This window comes from Equus quagga, chromosome 13, assembly GCF_021613505.1.
Source record: "Equus quagga isolate Etosha38 chromosome 13, UCLA_HA_Equagga_1.0, whole genome shotgun sequence".
Taxonomy (NCBI): Eukaryota; Metazoa; Chordata; class Mammalia; order Perissodactyla; family Equidae; genus Equus; species Equus quagga.
Window position 1 is genome coordinate 75,284,706 of NC_060279.1, and position 13,558 is coordinate 75,298,263.

The 13,558-nt window shown below is 59.8% G+C and overlaps 1 protein-coding gene across 1 annotated transcript; it reads left to right on the forward strand.

The window, feature by feature from the left end:
- Positions 1-1,836: 1,836 nt before the first annotated feature.
- Positions 1,837-12,735, forward strand: OSGIN1 (oxidative stress induced growth inhibitor 1). The gene is made up of 6 exons (XM_046680426.1): positions 1,837-1,994; positions 6,222-6,326; positions 7,538-7,674; positions 8,540-8,731; positions 8,956-9,047; positions 11,416-12,735. Exons 2-6 carry the CDS (start codon positions 6,260-6,262, stop codon positions 12,362-12,364), a joined length of 1,437 nt encoding a protein of 478 aa, XP_046536382.1. The 5' UTR covers positions 1,837-1,994; positions 6,222-6,259; the 3' UTR covers positions 12,365-12,735.
- The last annotated feature ends 823 nt before the right edge of the window (positions 12,736-13,558 follow it).

Consider the following 13,558-nt stretch of genomic DNA (forward strand, 5'->3'; position numbering starts at 1 on the left):
CGCACCCAACCCACAGGGCTGAGTCCAGAGGCCAGTTCTTACCCACCGTGTCACATGCAGGGTGCAGCCCAGCCCAGACAGGTCACATGATTTGTGGGGCCCAGTGCAAAATGAAAATGTGGAACCTCTCGTTCAAAAATTATTAATGATTTTAAGGTATGGACAATAGAACGTTAAGCCAAGGGCAGGGCCCTTCTGAGGGTGGGGTCCTGGGCAAAGGGCGCACACCCAGGAGCTCCCAGGGAGGAGAGGGTGGCAGGTGGGAGGGGCCCAGCTCAGGCTGGCCCTGTGCTGGCCACTGTCCCCAGCTCATCTCCCCAGTCCTTGAGACCCTAGGCCACGGACCCAACTGTGCCAGACCCCTCACTAAGCCCAGAGTCTCTCTTCTCTCCCCAGCTCCTCGGGCTGCCCCCAAACCCTCAGTGCACGAACCCCCAGCCATCACCCCGCTGCTGTACCAGCATCCCGCATGCGCATCCTCAGAGGGATCTTTCCGCAAGAGAGCCTCTGTCCCCAAAACAGTCCTGCAGGCAGACCTGGTCCCCTGTGGCCCCCAGGGCGGGACCAGGAGAGAGACATCACCTCAGGCACCAAATGTCAGGAGCACCAAAGCGCCATCACCAGAGCTCGGAGTGTGTTCATGCAATATTTTTAAAAGTCAAAAGTCCTGCCAAAAATCCAGGATGAAACAAAATAGCAAAGTTTTAAATAAAGATAGCATCATTATTCTGATTCTTCTTTCTGCCTCGGGCTGCAGTCCGGCTCCGCACGGCACTGTTACAGATCCTGGCTTTATTTGAAATTTTAATATTTGGTTGATCCTGGATTTGGGGCATTCATTTTGATTTTTTTTTTAATTGCATCAAACTATTATTTTCTTGATCACTGAGTGGTTTTGGTGTCCCCTTAAGTTTTGCACACAAGGTGAGTGCCTCACTTGTCACCCACAGGCGCCCCAGCCACAGGGCAGGGTGGGAAGAGAGGAGCTGGGGTGACAGTCACATGAATGCTGAAAATAACAGCTAATATGCACTGAAGTACAGGGGCCAGATACTCCGCAGCTGCCTCCCTTCCTTCCTCCTTCTTGCACGCCCCCTGTGTGCTGAGCACTATTCTAGACACGGGACAAAGCAGACACAGATACACTTCCCTCCCCACTCGGAACCACATCCTGATTGGGGGAGAGAGACAAGAAAATAATATAATAAGTAAGAATCAGCAAAATGGGAGGTGCGCGGTGCTAAAGAGAAAGAAATAACGAAGAAGAGAAGATAGGAAGCGGGGAGCAGGCTTCCCGTCTTAGGTACCCAAGAACGTCTTGCAAACGCCACACGCACCCAGGACACAGTCTATTACTGAGCCCCTGTTGCTCAGAAGAGGAAACTGAGGCAGCTTGCCCGGGAAGGGGCAGAGCTGAGTTCTCAGCCGGGGTAGGTTGGTGCTTTTTATCGGGGGGGGGGGGGAGGGGTGGAGAAGGGGGGAGACGCCCTGTGGGACCTGATGGATGAGGGAACAGAGATGCTCTCCACTTAAAGGGGCCCCCTCGTATGTACGTTGGGCCAAGCTGTCTCTTCCTCCCTTGGGGGAAAAGGCTGGGTTGGCTCATTCAGGAGCCCTGGTTCCTTTTCCCTGACAGAGCCCCAGCGGGGGGGACAAGGGGGGCTGTGCCCCAGGGCCGGCCCAGTGGGGCGCCTTTAAGGCTGGCCCGGGCAGCGGCGTGCAGCGTGACCGCCCTCCCCCTCCACCAGGAGGGCAAGTTCATTCATCCAGAGGCCCCTGCTGACTCACGCTTATGAAAGTGATTTTTCTGGCCCCGCCTGCTGCCCGCCTCTTCCCAGCCCGTGAAATACCCTCGCGTCCCCGGCCTGCACAGCCTCTCGGATCCCCACAGGGTACTCGGCATCCCGCTCCCACGGCAGGCACCACGACCCCTGGTCCTCCCAGTGCCCGACCAGGCCAGGCTCACCGGTCTCCTGAGACCCCGTGCCCGGCAGGTGAGTGGCCTGGGCAAGGCCCCAGGAGCGGGAGACGGTAGCACGTCCCGGGCAGGGGTGGCCAGAAGGGTCCCAGAGCCAGGCAGGGGGATCCCCCCAGATGGTCCTGAGTGGCCTGGTGTGATTCTGCCACCACCCCCAGGTTCCTCCTCTGCCTCCCGGCCATGCTCATCTCCAGGTGCCTGGCACCCTCAGCCCCACGGCTGCCCTGCTGCCCACAGTTGGAGCACACCCATGCCCACGTGACACTGCCGTTGGCAGCAAAGAGAGGTGTGGCCGGCCCGGGCAAGCTGCCTGGCATCCGAGGCCACTGGGTCCCGCAGCCAGTTTCTCTCCGGGTGCTTCTCTCCGGGTCCCACCTCTCCTGCTCGGTGAGGCAGAGCCCCCCGGTGCCCCGGCCAGGCCTCTGCCCCAAGGCTCCCAGGGTCTTGGCTTCTCAGGGAAGGCTCGGGGATGCTAAGAAGGAGGGGTGGGCCCCAGGGAGTCTGGGCAGCCTTGGAGCTCCTGGGGCCCCAGAAGGGAGGCTCCCGAGGAAGGTGATGCAGCCGGGGGGACGCGCGGCTGAGGGCTCCCCTACCAGTGAGCGCTGACCGCTGGCAGGTAGCACTGTGGCCCACAGGGCGCCTCCACATCCTCACCCGGCCACGGCCTCACGTCACTTTCTTGGTGACATTATCCTCATGCTGTTTTCCTCGGGGGGGACTCACCCACCCTCTGACAGGTGTCAAGGGGCAGGATTTGTGCACACGGGCTCGGGTCTCGGACATTCCAGGGCAAGTCACTGCCTCTCTCCAGACCTCGGTTTCTCCCTCTGTGTAACCGGGATAGGAAAACCCACCTGGGGAGGGGGTGGTCTGAGTCCAGTAAGCGGAGGGCCCCCAGGTGCTCCCTAAATGCAGGGACGCCAGTGTCCCCGGGTCCTAGAACAGTTGCGGGTTTTAGGAACCCCCCCAAGTTCCATGCTATCAACTTCCAAGAAACATCATTTGAAGGCACAATGATTTCTCTTTCTTTTATGCTTATTCGCTTCTGTGGATGTTAACATCACGTGGATGTTAACATTTTTCAGTCGACATTTGCCATCTTCAACTAGAAGGACTCAAACAAAAAGTTAACATCATACATTGGGCCATTCCAGCTCCACAGAACTAAAAAGCATACAAGAAGTGGAAATAGTTAAACTTTCAACTCATCCGTTGTAAATAGACAGTGTGTGTGGTTTCGAGGTTAGGGGAGCATCAAGCTTCTCAGGACTTTAGATGTCTGTGTCATGGTACAGGAAGTGACCTCTCAGGTCGGCCTCTGAGTGGTGACCTCATGGGTGTGGCATCCAGAAGCTTCCAGGAGGGAGCACCGGCCTTGGAGTCTCAAAGCCCCCCACCTCCGGCAAATCGCTTCTGAGTCCTCATCTGTGAACGAGGCTCCCACCAGTGTCTTCCTCACTGGGTGGGGGGAGAATTCAAAGGGACAGGGACGTGAAGGGCGCGGCCCGGGGTGGGAGCTCCGAGGGAGCCGGAGGCAGCCTGTCACACTCATGTCGGGCATTCTGGGGTGTCCAGGTAGTCTCGGCCCCCAGGGATCAAATTCTAGTCCCATCACACACTGACTCTGTGACCTTGTGGGTGTGGCCTCCCCTCCAGTGCCTCGGTTTCCCTGTCTGTAGAGAGGGCTGCCAGTGCACAGGAGCTAGTGCATGGGGAGCCTTTAGCCCAGGCATCACATACATCCCCATTGCTGTCATTCCTGGGGACAGCGAAGACGAGGCAGGGGGGCCCCGGGCCATCTGAAGGTACCAGCTGTAGGCGGGGGGAAGCGCTCTGGGAAGGACAGTCCCACCCCCAGGGCCACCAGGCACACCCAGCGCCGGCGGTTAGTGAGAAACTGTCCCCTGCCAGCTGGGAACGTCAGCACCCTGGCCTCCCTCCCCACCACCAGCGCTAGGACAGAGCTGGGGGGTGAGCAGGGATGGACACACATGCTACACTGTCAGCCCAGCCAGGAAGGGCCCCTGGCGGGAGCTGACACCCTATCACATGGCAGCCGTCACAATGTGCTCAGGGGCACGGAGAAGGCTCTGGAGCAGGCCAGCCTGGGCTGGAATCCTGCTCAGCCTGTGCGAGCTGGACAGGGCTGTGAGAAGCCCGCTGGGCCTCAGTTTCCCCATCTGTAAAGCGGGAGTGATTAGAAGCGTACTTATAATAACCCCGTTAAATGAAGATTAAATTAGTGGATGTGTATAGAGGGTTTCAAACATGCCTGGCACCCAGCCAACTCCGCAGAAGTATGGAGATGTCACTGCCCGCTGTTGTTGTGATTATTATTAGTGGTAGCCGTGTCACCCCAAGTCCCCTCCCCAGGCAGACAGCACCGCCCCACAGGGAACCCAGCATGGAGAAGGCCGTGTGTCCCCGATGTCACTTGTTATCTCCTCACGGAGAAGCCGGGGGGCACGGGGCTCACCCCGACGGCAGGGGAGGCTGTCGCGGGCCGGGCCCCAGCTGAGGGGAGGAAGGCTGTTCTCAAGGAACCTGACATGCCACGCCCGCCGTGTGACACGGGAGACATCCTTCATCCTCTGAGCCTCCCTTTCCTCACCTGCCACACGGAGGTGACACGGCTCACCTCTCAGGCGCAAGCTCCTCGCAAACTGTAAAGAGCTGTCAGAAGGTCCATTGTTGCTGTGCGAGTGACACCTGTGTCCTCTCGCCAGCCTGTCTGGGTGGTCGTCTCTCGTCCGTCTGCTCAGTACCCGTCCGGCAGTGGACACTGGTGTTTCTGTCGCTCTGCACACGTCACAGGCTGTGTGCTTTGCCTGTTCAAGATTTTCAAAACAACGTGAATTCGTTGCCCACTTTTCCAAATCAGAGAATTCACATAAAAATCCAGATTTCTGCCTTCTCCGGAAGAATTCTGGAGGCCAGTGACTCTGGGCCCCATCACGGCCGCTCTGGGTGATCCAGCCCGGTGCCCACCCACCCACTCTTTTACCGTGAGTGTGTGACTCTGTGATTCCCCCTGGGTCTCCCCGGGACAGGCCGAGTGGCATGCATGGTGCACACAGACAGCCTTGGCACTGGTTAAGTTGGGTTTGAAGTCAGCTGTGTGACACTGAGCAACCGTGCGCCCCCTCTGAGCCCCAGTTCACACATCTGCCAAGGGGGCTAACTGACGACATTCACTGGAGGTGCTTCCGCGCGGGGTCAGTGTGAGGAGGACAGGAGGAAAACCGTGTCAGATGCCCCTACATAGTAAGTGCTCAGTGCCCACCCATGCCTCGCCCATGCTGTGGATGCTGCCTTATGATCCTCAGGACAGAGGGCTGCTGGATGGGAGGGAGACCGGGGTCCTGTTGGCGGGGTTTGGGGGACACAGGGAAGGTGGGTCTGGTTTGGGGACGTGGGGGAGGTGGGTCCGGACTCTCCTCCGGCCCCAGCAGCTCTAAGAACTTGGTTTGGGTCCCTGTGAGCAATTTGAGCCTGTGGCCAGCAGGGGGCGCCGGTGCTCCAGAGACGACAGGTTTACAAGCATTTTCCCCAAACCGTGCCCCTCAGGCTTGGGTTTACCGGGCCCACCTGTTCCAGCCCAGCCCACCCCCGCTCAGGCTGAGCGCTCTGCTCTCGTCTCAGGGGCAGACTGGCTGCAGGCAGGCACTGCACGGACATTACCTCTTGTCCCTGCAGGCGAGAGACAATTATTGCTCCCACTTTACAAATGAGTAAACTGGGACCCAGAGAGGTCCAGGGAGGGGCCCACGGTCCCCAGCAGGGAAGCACCTCTCCAGGGCCACGTGATGGCTCCAAAGTCCACGGGGCTACGCTGAAGCCCCGACGGCTGGATTGCAGGGTGGGGGCTATGGCCGTCGCACCGTGCTGGGCAGGGCTCCCCGGGCTGGGCAGAGGAGGCCTCGTGGAAGGTGGATGATAAGCTCCGGGCACTGTTACCGCCTGTCGATGAGATGGGGAGAGCGAGTGAGGCTCCGAGAGACGAGAGACGAGGCGACCAGGCTGCGCCAGGGGCGCCCGCATAACTGGGGTCCGGAGAGGGGTTGGGTCGGTTTGCCCTGGAGCCGTGTGAGGAGGGGAGAAGGGGGAGGGAGTGGCATCCTGCTCTGCCTCAGGGAGGACCTTGAACTTCACCCTGAGGGCCGCAGGAGGCCACCCTGTAGCTGGCAGTGACTGCATGACACCCACGGCTCACCGAGTGGTCCTCCCTCCCCTCTGCCTCCAGGTCGGCTGCCAGCCCCGTGCCCCCCGCCAGCCACAGCCATGAGCAACTGGGGGAAAGACCACCTTGGCACCAGCAGCTCGGAGCCCCTCACGGCGGTCATCATCGGTGAGTGCCACTCAGGGCTGCCCTGAGTCCCTGGGGTCGGAGGTCAGGAGCCCAGGCCGGCCTTCCTTTACAATTGTCGTCCTTAAAAGTGGCCACGGAGTGTTGGCTGTGTGCGCGGCGCTGTGCTTAGCAATTTAGAAACTGTCGTCCCACGTGATCCCTCCAAGGACCCGCGAGGCAGGAACAGAAGCATCTGCCGAGGCGGCCCAGCGAGAGTACGGGGCGACTGACCTTAAGCCTGCGCCCGCGCTAGGCGCCCACGTGAGGGTCCTAGGGTCCTGTCTTCGGGTCCACAAAAGCAGGGGACAGATGGCCCCTCCCTCGAGACAAGCATCAGGCTGAACCACATGAAATGGCCATTCTTGTAAATCAAAAACGGCTGACCAGCATGATTTCATACGGTTCGTCCCCATGCTATCCTGTGCATGGGGAACGTTCTGGACAGCGCAAGCTAAGACGAGGGGAAAGACAGATAAGAATGGAGGCAATGTCACGAGGTTTATTGCCCAAGTGCCACAGGTGAGCGGTGCAATTCGTTCAGACCTGGGGGCAGGTGGCCCCCCAGGTGGCACCCCTCCTGAGCACCCACAGGCCCTGAGCTCAACCCTGAGAGCATGTAGCAATCTGTATTATAATATTTTACTTGCCCATCTGAGCGACTGGACTGTCAGCTCTGGGAGGATGGGACTAGTTCCTAGTGATCTGAGAATGTCGGTCGTGTTGCTGTGTGACCACAGGCAAGTTACTTAACCGCTCTGTGCCCCAGCTTCCTCCAAGTATAAAAGAAAAAAAAAGAGTAGCATGTACCTCACTAAAGTCATCAGGAGAGCTCAGTGGGGACAGTGGATGCCCTTCTGGGCTTCCTAGAGGCCTGGTTCAGCAGGAGAGCTGTCAGCTTCTTCTTGTTTGGTTTTATCAAAATCCCTTGACCCCAAGCTTGACCCGCAGCCAGCACTCCATAAACACCAGCAGTGATGACCCCTGCTTCCTCGTTGCTGGAGCGGCACACAGTGGGCACCCAACCATCGCTCGAGACTTTGTTATTGACTGTCATCATACACAGAGCCCAGCACACACCAAGGGCTTAATAAATGTATTTTCGTCTTTATGAATGAAAAGCAAATCGATGAATAAGTCAGATCAAGACCAAAGCCCTCGGGTCTCTTGCACCTAAAAGCGCCGCCCTTTGACCCCGCCCTCTCTCCCCCCAGGCAATGGTCCCTCGGGCATCTGTCTGTCCTACCTGCTCTCCGGCTACACCCCATACGTGAAGCCGGACGCCGTCCACCCGCACCCCCTGCTGCAGAGGAAGATCGCCGAGGCACCTGGCGTCTCCATCCTGGACCAGGTGGGCCCAGCTCCGTGGGGGGCAACCCCTCCCGCGAGACTCCCCCAGCTCTCCCAGGGTGAAACCCAAAATACCCATTTGTTAGACACCAGACCAATCACGGAACAGAAGAGGCCACGACATCAGCCTCGGAAGTTGTGAGAGACCCCAAGGCAGCAGTGACACCCCAGCTGGCCTCGCCAGCCCTGGACCAGTGTTCTAAACAGGGGACGACTTCGCTCTCCGGGGGCCACTTGGCGACAATGCCGGTTGTCACAGCTGGAGTGGGGGTACTTCCGGCTCAGAGGGTCGAGGCCAGGGATGCTGTTAAACGTCCTACAACATACAGGACAGCGCCCACCGCAAAGAAGGAGCCGGCCCTAATGTCAGCAGGGCCAAAGTTGAGAAACCCCGCCCTCGATATTTGAGTCCCACTGCCCCCTGCCTGAGAGCGCTTCCGAGTCCTGCCTCTGTGCCCCTGGCTCCCAGGAGGCCGCTCGTTGTCCACCTCCCCCTTCAGGCCACAACCGTCCTCCGAGGCTCCCACCCACAAGCCGGGGATGAGGAAGTAAGCCGGCATTTTGTCTAGATGGGCATTTTTCAAAATGCCTCCCACAGGACACTAGTTCCTCATTATAATACGCAGAGAAAATGTTCCTACTCCAGTGAGTCTGAGAGACGCTGGGATTGGCAACATTAAACAGGTTAATGACAGCTACAGGCCTTGTCAGAGCCTTTAACGTGCTGCTGGGCATCATCTCCTTCGAGAGGCAGCATTTCCCAAGCTCATCTGACCCCCCTCCACCCCCCGATATTAGGGTGGGAATGCAGGACCAGGGGGCATTTCCCTGGTGGCCCCTCTGACCTGCATCCCCCCCCAACCCAGGACCTGAATTACCTGTCCGAAGGCCTTGAAGGCCGGTGCCAAAGCCCCGTGGCCCTGCTCTTTGACGCCCTTCTGCGTCCAGACACTGACTTTGGGGGAGACATGGAGTCCGTCCTCACCTGGAAGCACCAGAAGGAGCGAGCCATCCCCCACGTGGTCCTGGGCCGGAACCTGCCCGGGGGAGCCTGGCACGTGAGTGGGGGCTGGCAGGGGTGCGAGGCATCTGGGCCAAATCTCCATGAAGTCTCCGGAGTTGAGACTCTTCCTTTCCCCCCCCCTCTCGCCTGCCCCTCCTCCCCTCCCACCCCTCCTCTCCCTCCCCCTCCTCCCCTGTCTCTCAGGCCTCCACGCCCCCAAGCCTCGAGTCGGGTGGGGGCCGGCAGAGGCCTGGACCGAAGGACTCGTCTCACACACAGTCCATCGAAGGCTCCATGGTGACCCTGAGCCGAGGCCAGTGGATGGGGCTCCCAGACCTGCCGGTCAAGGACTGGATGCGCAGGAAGCGAAGGTACGGCACCCCGGAAAGCCCAGGGCAGGGGGCAGGGAAGACCCGGGCCCACCCCACGTTGAGCCCAGCAACCGGAGGTGAACGGGCTTCGGGGCTCATCTGGGGTGCCTTCCTCTTACTCCAGAGGGGAAACTGAGGCTCAGGTGGGGAAAGGACTTGCCTAGGACCACAGGAGGAGTGAGCAGCAGAACGGGGCTCGTCCCAGGACTCCCAGTCCAGTGCTCCCTCCCCCTGCCACACGACCCCAACTTGGCCTCCCGCTAGCATCCCAGCCTCCAAGGAGGGGGTGACAGCTGGCCTCTGCCCCCCACGCCCTGCCCCGTGCCTCTGGCCCAGGCTCCCCAGTCCTCTGGCCTCCCTGCCACCCCTCCCGCTATTCTGAGCCAGGCCTGGAACAATCTCTTTCCTTCTACATGAGCAAATAGGATGCACTTCTGTCTTTTGAAAAGCTTTTGCATTAGAAACATAACCACAACACAGACAACAGAGAGGGGAGACAAGTCGCCCCAACCCCCTCTTCTACCTGTCGCTGTCCTGTCTCGGGATCTTTTCTCCTCATCGTGTTTCCTGCTCCATCGTGACCGCCCTGCACGCCTCCCACCACCCTGGGGATGGGGCTGAATCCTTGAACGAACGAATCCCAGTCCCGCTCATCCTGGGCCGCAAGGTGTTAAAGCTGCCAAGTGCCCCAGGGCGGACGATGCCACCAGGGTGGCGTCTGCCCCTGTACTTGAGGCCCTGTTTCCTCTGCCCTCGGGGGCCGTGACAGGGGGCCTGTCACCCCCACCCACCTCAGTGTCCACCTCTCCAGGGTTCACTGCCTGTCTCTTTGACACAGACTTTTCGTCCCTGCAGATTTGGTAGGAAGACATCCTGGCTTGTTAGTGATGTGTTTGCTGACACGCAGACAGGATTTGAGTTACATTTGTGGACGTACCCTTTCACATCCTATTCTTAAAATTGGACACGTTGTCATAGCATTGCACGTGGCGGCTACACAGCTCGAAACCATCCTTTACATAGCCGCCTAATATTCCCGAGGGAGGGCCAGCATCTCCACTGACAATCCCCTACCTGTCGGGGCCAAAATGCAGGACAGACGGGTTCCCTGCCCTCGTGGTGTGGCCACAGTCCCCAACCACGGCCCAGCCATGGGGCATTCATTCTTGCCAATGTGCATTAATATAAATAACCTCCTACGTAGCAGCTTCTCAGGACAGCCCTTTAAAACAGTTTTTACTAAACCTGAGAAAGAGAAACGACAAACCCACAGAAATCAATTCCAGAGTTCCAGTTTCAGTAGCAGACTAATGAGTTGGGCCGGCTGGAGTGGCCTTGGGGGGCTGTGGTCTGAGCCCGTGACAACTGGTGGTGTGGGCGTGTCACGCAGGATTCCCATTAACTGAGTTCATCCTTATCAATATGTGCACAGCTAGGGAAAGCCACTGACCTGAGGCCACACAGCTAGACGTAGGGAGGAGCTGAGGAGAGGCAGAGTCGTCAGCCACCAGCGCCCTGGCGCAAAGTGGCCCGGAGAGGGTGGTGGTGACAATTACAATAATAAAACCCTCCCGCTGTTACTGGGTGAGCAAAGCGCTGTGCTCGGGTTACTTTTTAACCAACTTCTTTACTGAAGCATTGCCCACGTACAGGAAGCACAGAACCCACAGGCTTACAGCGGGTGGAAAGTCTCGCAGTGAACACGCCTGCGTCCCAGCCACCAGGGGTCAGGAAGCAGAGGCCCTGTCCCCAGGAGCCTTGTCCTCCCTCCCAGCCACCGCCCCCGCCTCCTCCCCAGAGGTGACCACTCTCTCGACCTCTAACTCCATGGGTTCATTTTGCCTCTTTCTCAACTCCATAAAAATGGAATCCTACCATATTTATGTGGAATATCATTTAATCCTTCAAGGCAATAACAGTGGCCGATTCTTACGACTCTTACACGTCACTCGCTAGCCGACAGGTTCCATCCTCACCTCTGTTTCTAGCATCATCCCATCCTCTGCACAACCACACAAAGTAGGTACCATCACCATCATCCTCCCCACATTGCAAAGGAGGAAACTGAGGCATAGGGAGTTTCAGGCACACAGCCCATCCACGGCAGAGCCAGGATCTGAACCCGGGCCGTCTAGCTCTGCAGGCCACACTGTGAACCCCACCCTGCTGAGGTACCCTTAGCCCCATTCTACAGAAGAGGAGACTGAGCGGTTAAACCACGTGGCCAAGTCCTACGGCGGGTGGGTGGCACGGCCACTGTCCGCCTCCAGGGCCTGACACCAGCCTGGTCCACCCCCAGCCCACCTGATGGCCCCCCACACCCCAGCCCACTCTCTGACACTCACCCTCCTGCGTCTTTTCCCCCCAGAGGCCTTCGCAACAGCCGGGCCACGGCAGGGGACATTGCCCACTACTACAGGGATTACGTGATCAAGAAGGGCCTGGGCCCCAACTTCGTGTCGGGTGCCGTGGTCACGGCCGTGGAGTGGGGGATCCCTGAGCCCAGCGGCTCCGGGGCCCAGGACCCCAGCCCCCTCTTCCATGTGAGCGGCTTCCTGACCGCCGAGGACCCGAGTCAGCAGCCCTTCTCCCTGTGCGCCCGCAACGTGGTCCTGGCCACGGGCACGTCCGACAGCCCGGCCCGGCTGGGCCTCCCCGGGGAGGCCCTGCCCTTCGTCCACCATGAGCTCTCGGCCCTGGAGGTGGCCACACGGGCAGGCCTGGTGACCCCGGCCTCGGACCCTGTCCTCATCGTGGGCGCGGGGCTGTCGGCGGCCGACGCGGTCCTCTATGCCCGCCACTACAACATCCCTGTCATCCACGCCTTCCGTCGGCCCGTGGACGACCCCGGCCTGGTGTTCAACCAGCTGCCCAAGATGCTGTACCCCGAGTACCACAAGGTGCACCAGATGATGAGGGAGCAGTCCATCCTGTCCCCCAGCCCCTACGAGGGCTACCGCAGCCTCCCCGAGCACCAGCTGCTGCTCTTCAAGGAGGACCGCCAGGCCGTCTTCCGGGACCCCAAGGGCCTCCAGAAGGTCTTCGGCGTTTCCCTGGTCTTAGTCCTCATCGGCTCCCACCCCAACCTCTCCTTCCTCCCCGGGGCGGGCACTGACCTCACCGTGGACCCTGACCAGCCACTGAGCGCCAAGAGGAACCCCATCGACGTGGACCCCTTCACCTACCAGAGCACCCAGCAGGAGGGCCTGTACGCCATGGGGCCGCTGGCCGGGGACAACTTTGTGCGCTTTGTACAGGGTGGGGCCCTGGCCGTGGCCAGCTCCCTGATGAGGAAGGAGGCCAGCAAGCCACCCTAGCACCCAGCCTGGGATCCTCACACCAAGGCCCAAAAAAGGAGGGGAGATCGCCAGAGCCCTGTGGACACAGGGCCCATCCCAAGACGCCCCAGTGAGGGAAGGGGGCCTCTCCTGGCAGGAGACAGGAGCGGCCACGAGCCTGTGCAACAGGCCTCGCCAACGAAGAGGAGTGGGGACCCAGGCTGCCCGCACTCAAGCTGGGGCCCAGGGGGAACAGTGGCTGCAGGCCAGGGCAGGCCCAGACCTAGGAGTGGGGCGAAAGCTGCCAGCGGGAGCCGGGATCACCAGGGCCAGCTGAGCACGGAGTCAGGAGGACTCCAGGCCCGGCTCCTTCCAGAATCAAGTCCAAATAAAACCAGCGCCTGCCTCCACTCATGTGTCTGAGGATTCTGTGCTTGGGGAGGGGCCCAGGACCCAGGGCCCTGCTCTGGGAGCTGGGGGGAGGGTGGGCACAGGGCCATGTAGAAGGAAGTCCTTGGGCTGGGGGGTTGGGAGATGCAGGATGGTGTCCCAAGTGGGAGGCAGCCGAGTGGGAGCAGGTGAGAGCACAGCTGTGTAGAGAAGTGGCAGGAGGGTGTGTGTGAGGAATGGGCTGCTGGAGAGCCTTCCACAGCCCTCCTACCCCTCCAGCCTAGTCCCTGCCCCTCTCCCACTCCATCCCAGCACACTGTCTCCTTTCAGTCCCTCACCAGGCTTGTACCTGCCACAGGGCCTTTGCACAGGCTGGTCTCCAGCTGAGGGCACTTTCCCTCCTCTCTCCAACTCCTCCTCTTCTTCCACTCTCTCGGCATAGGGCTCATCTCCTCTAGGAAGCCTCTTCTGACACAGACCCCTCCATGGCCACATGGCCACCAGGGCAAATGGCTTATGGCCCAAGGGGCCACATCTTCATTGCAATTCAGTTGTAATGCCTCATTCATTTGGGGAATCATTCCAGTATCTGGCTCCGCCCACTCAGATGTAAGCTCCCAGAGGCCAAGGACCCGGTCGGTTTTGCCCATGATTGGAACCAAGCGTCTAGTGCGGGGCCTAGCACCTAGCGGGTGCTCCCTAACCAACCCTTTGGACCAGTGGATGGATGGATGGATGATGGTGGACGGAGTGTGACGGGAAGAGGATGTTCTGGGGCAAAGCCCGGTTCTGGGCGTTGTGCAATGGGAGGGGGAGGTCTGAGGGGGCGTGCACGCCCGCGGG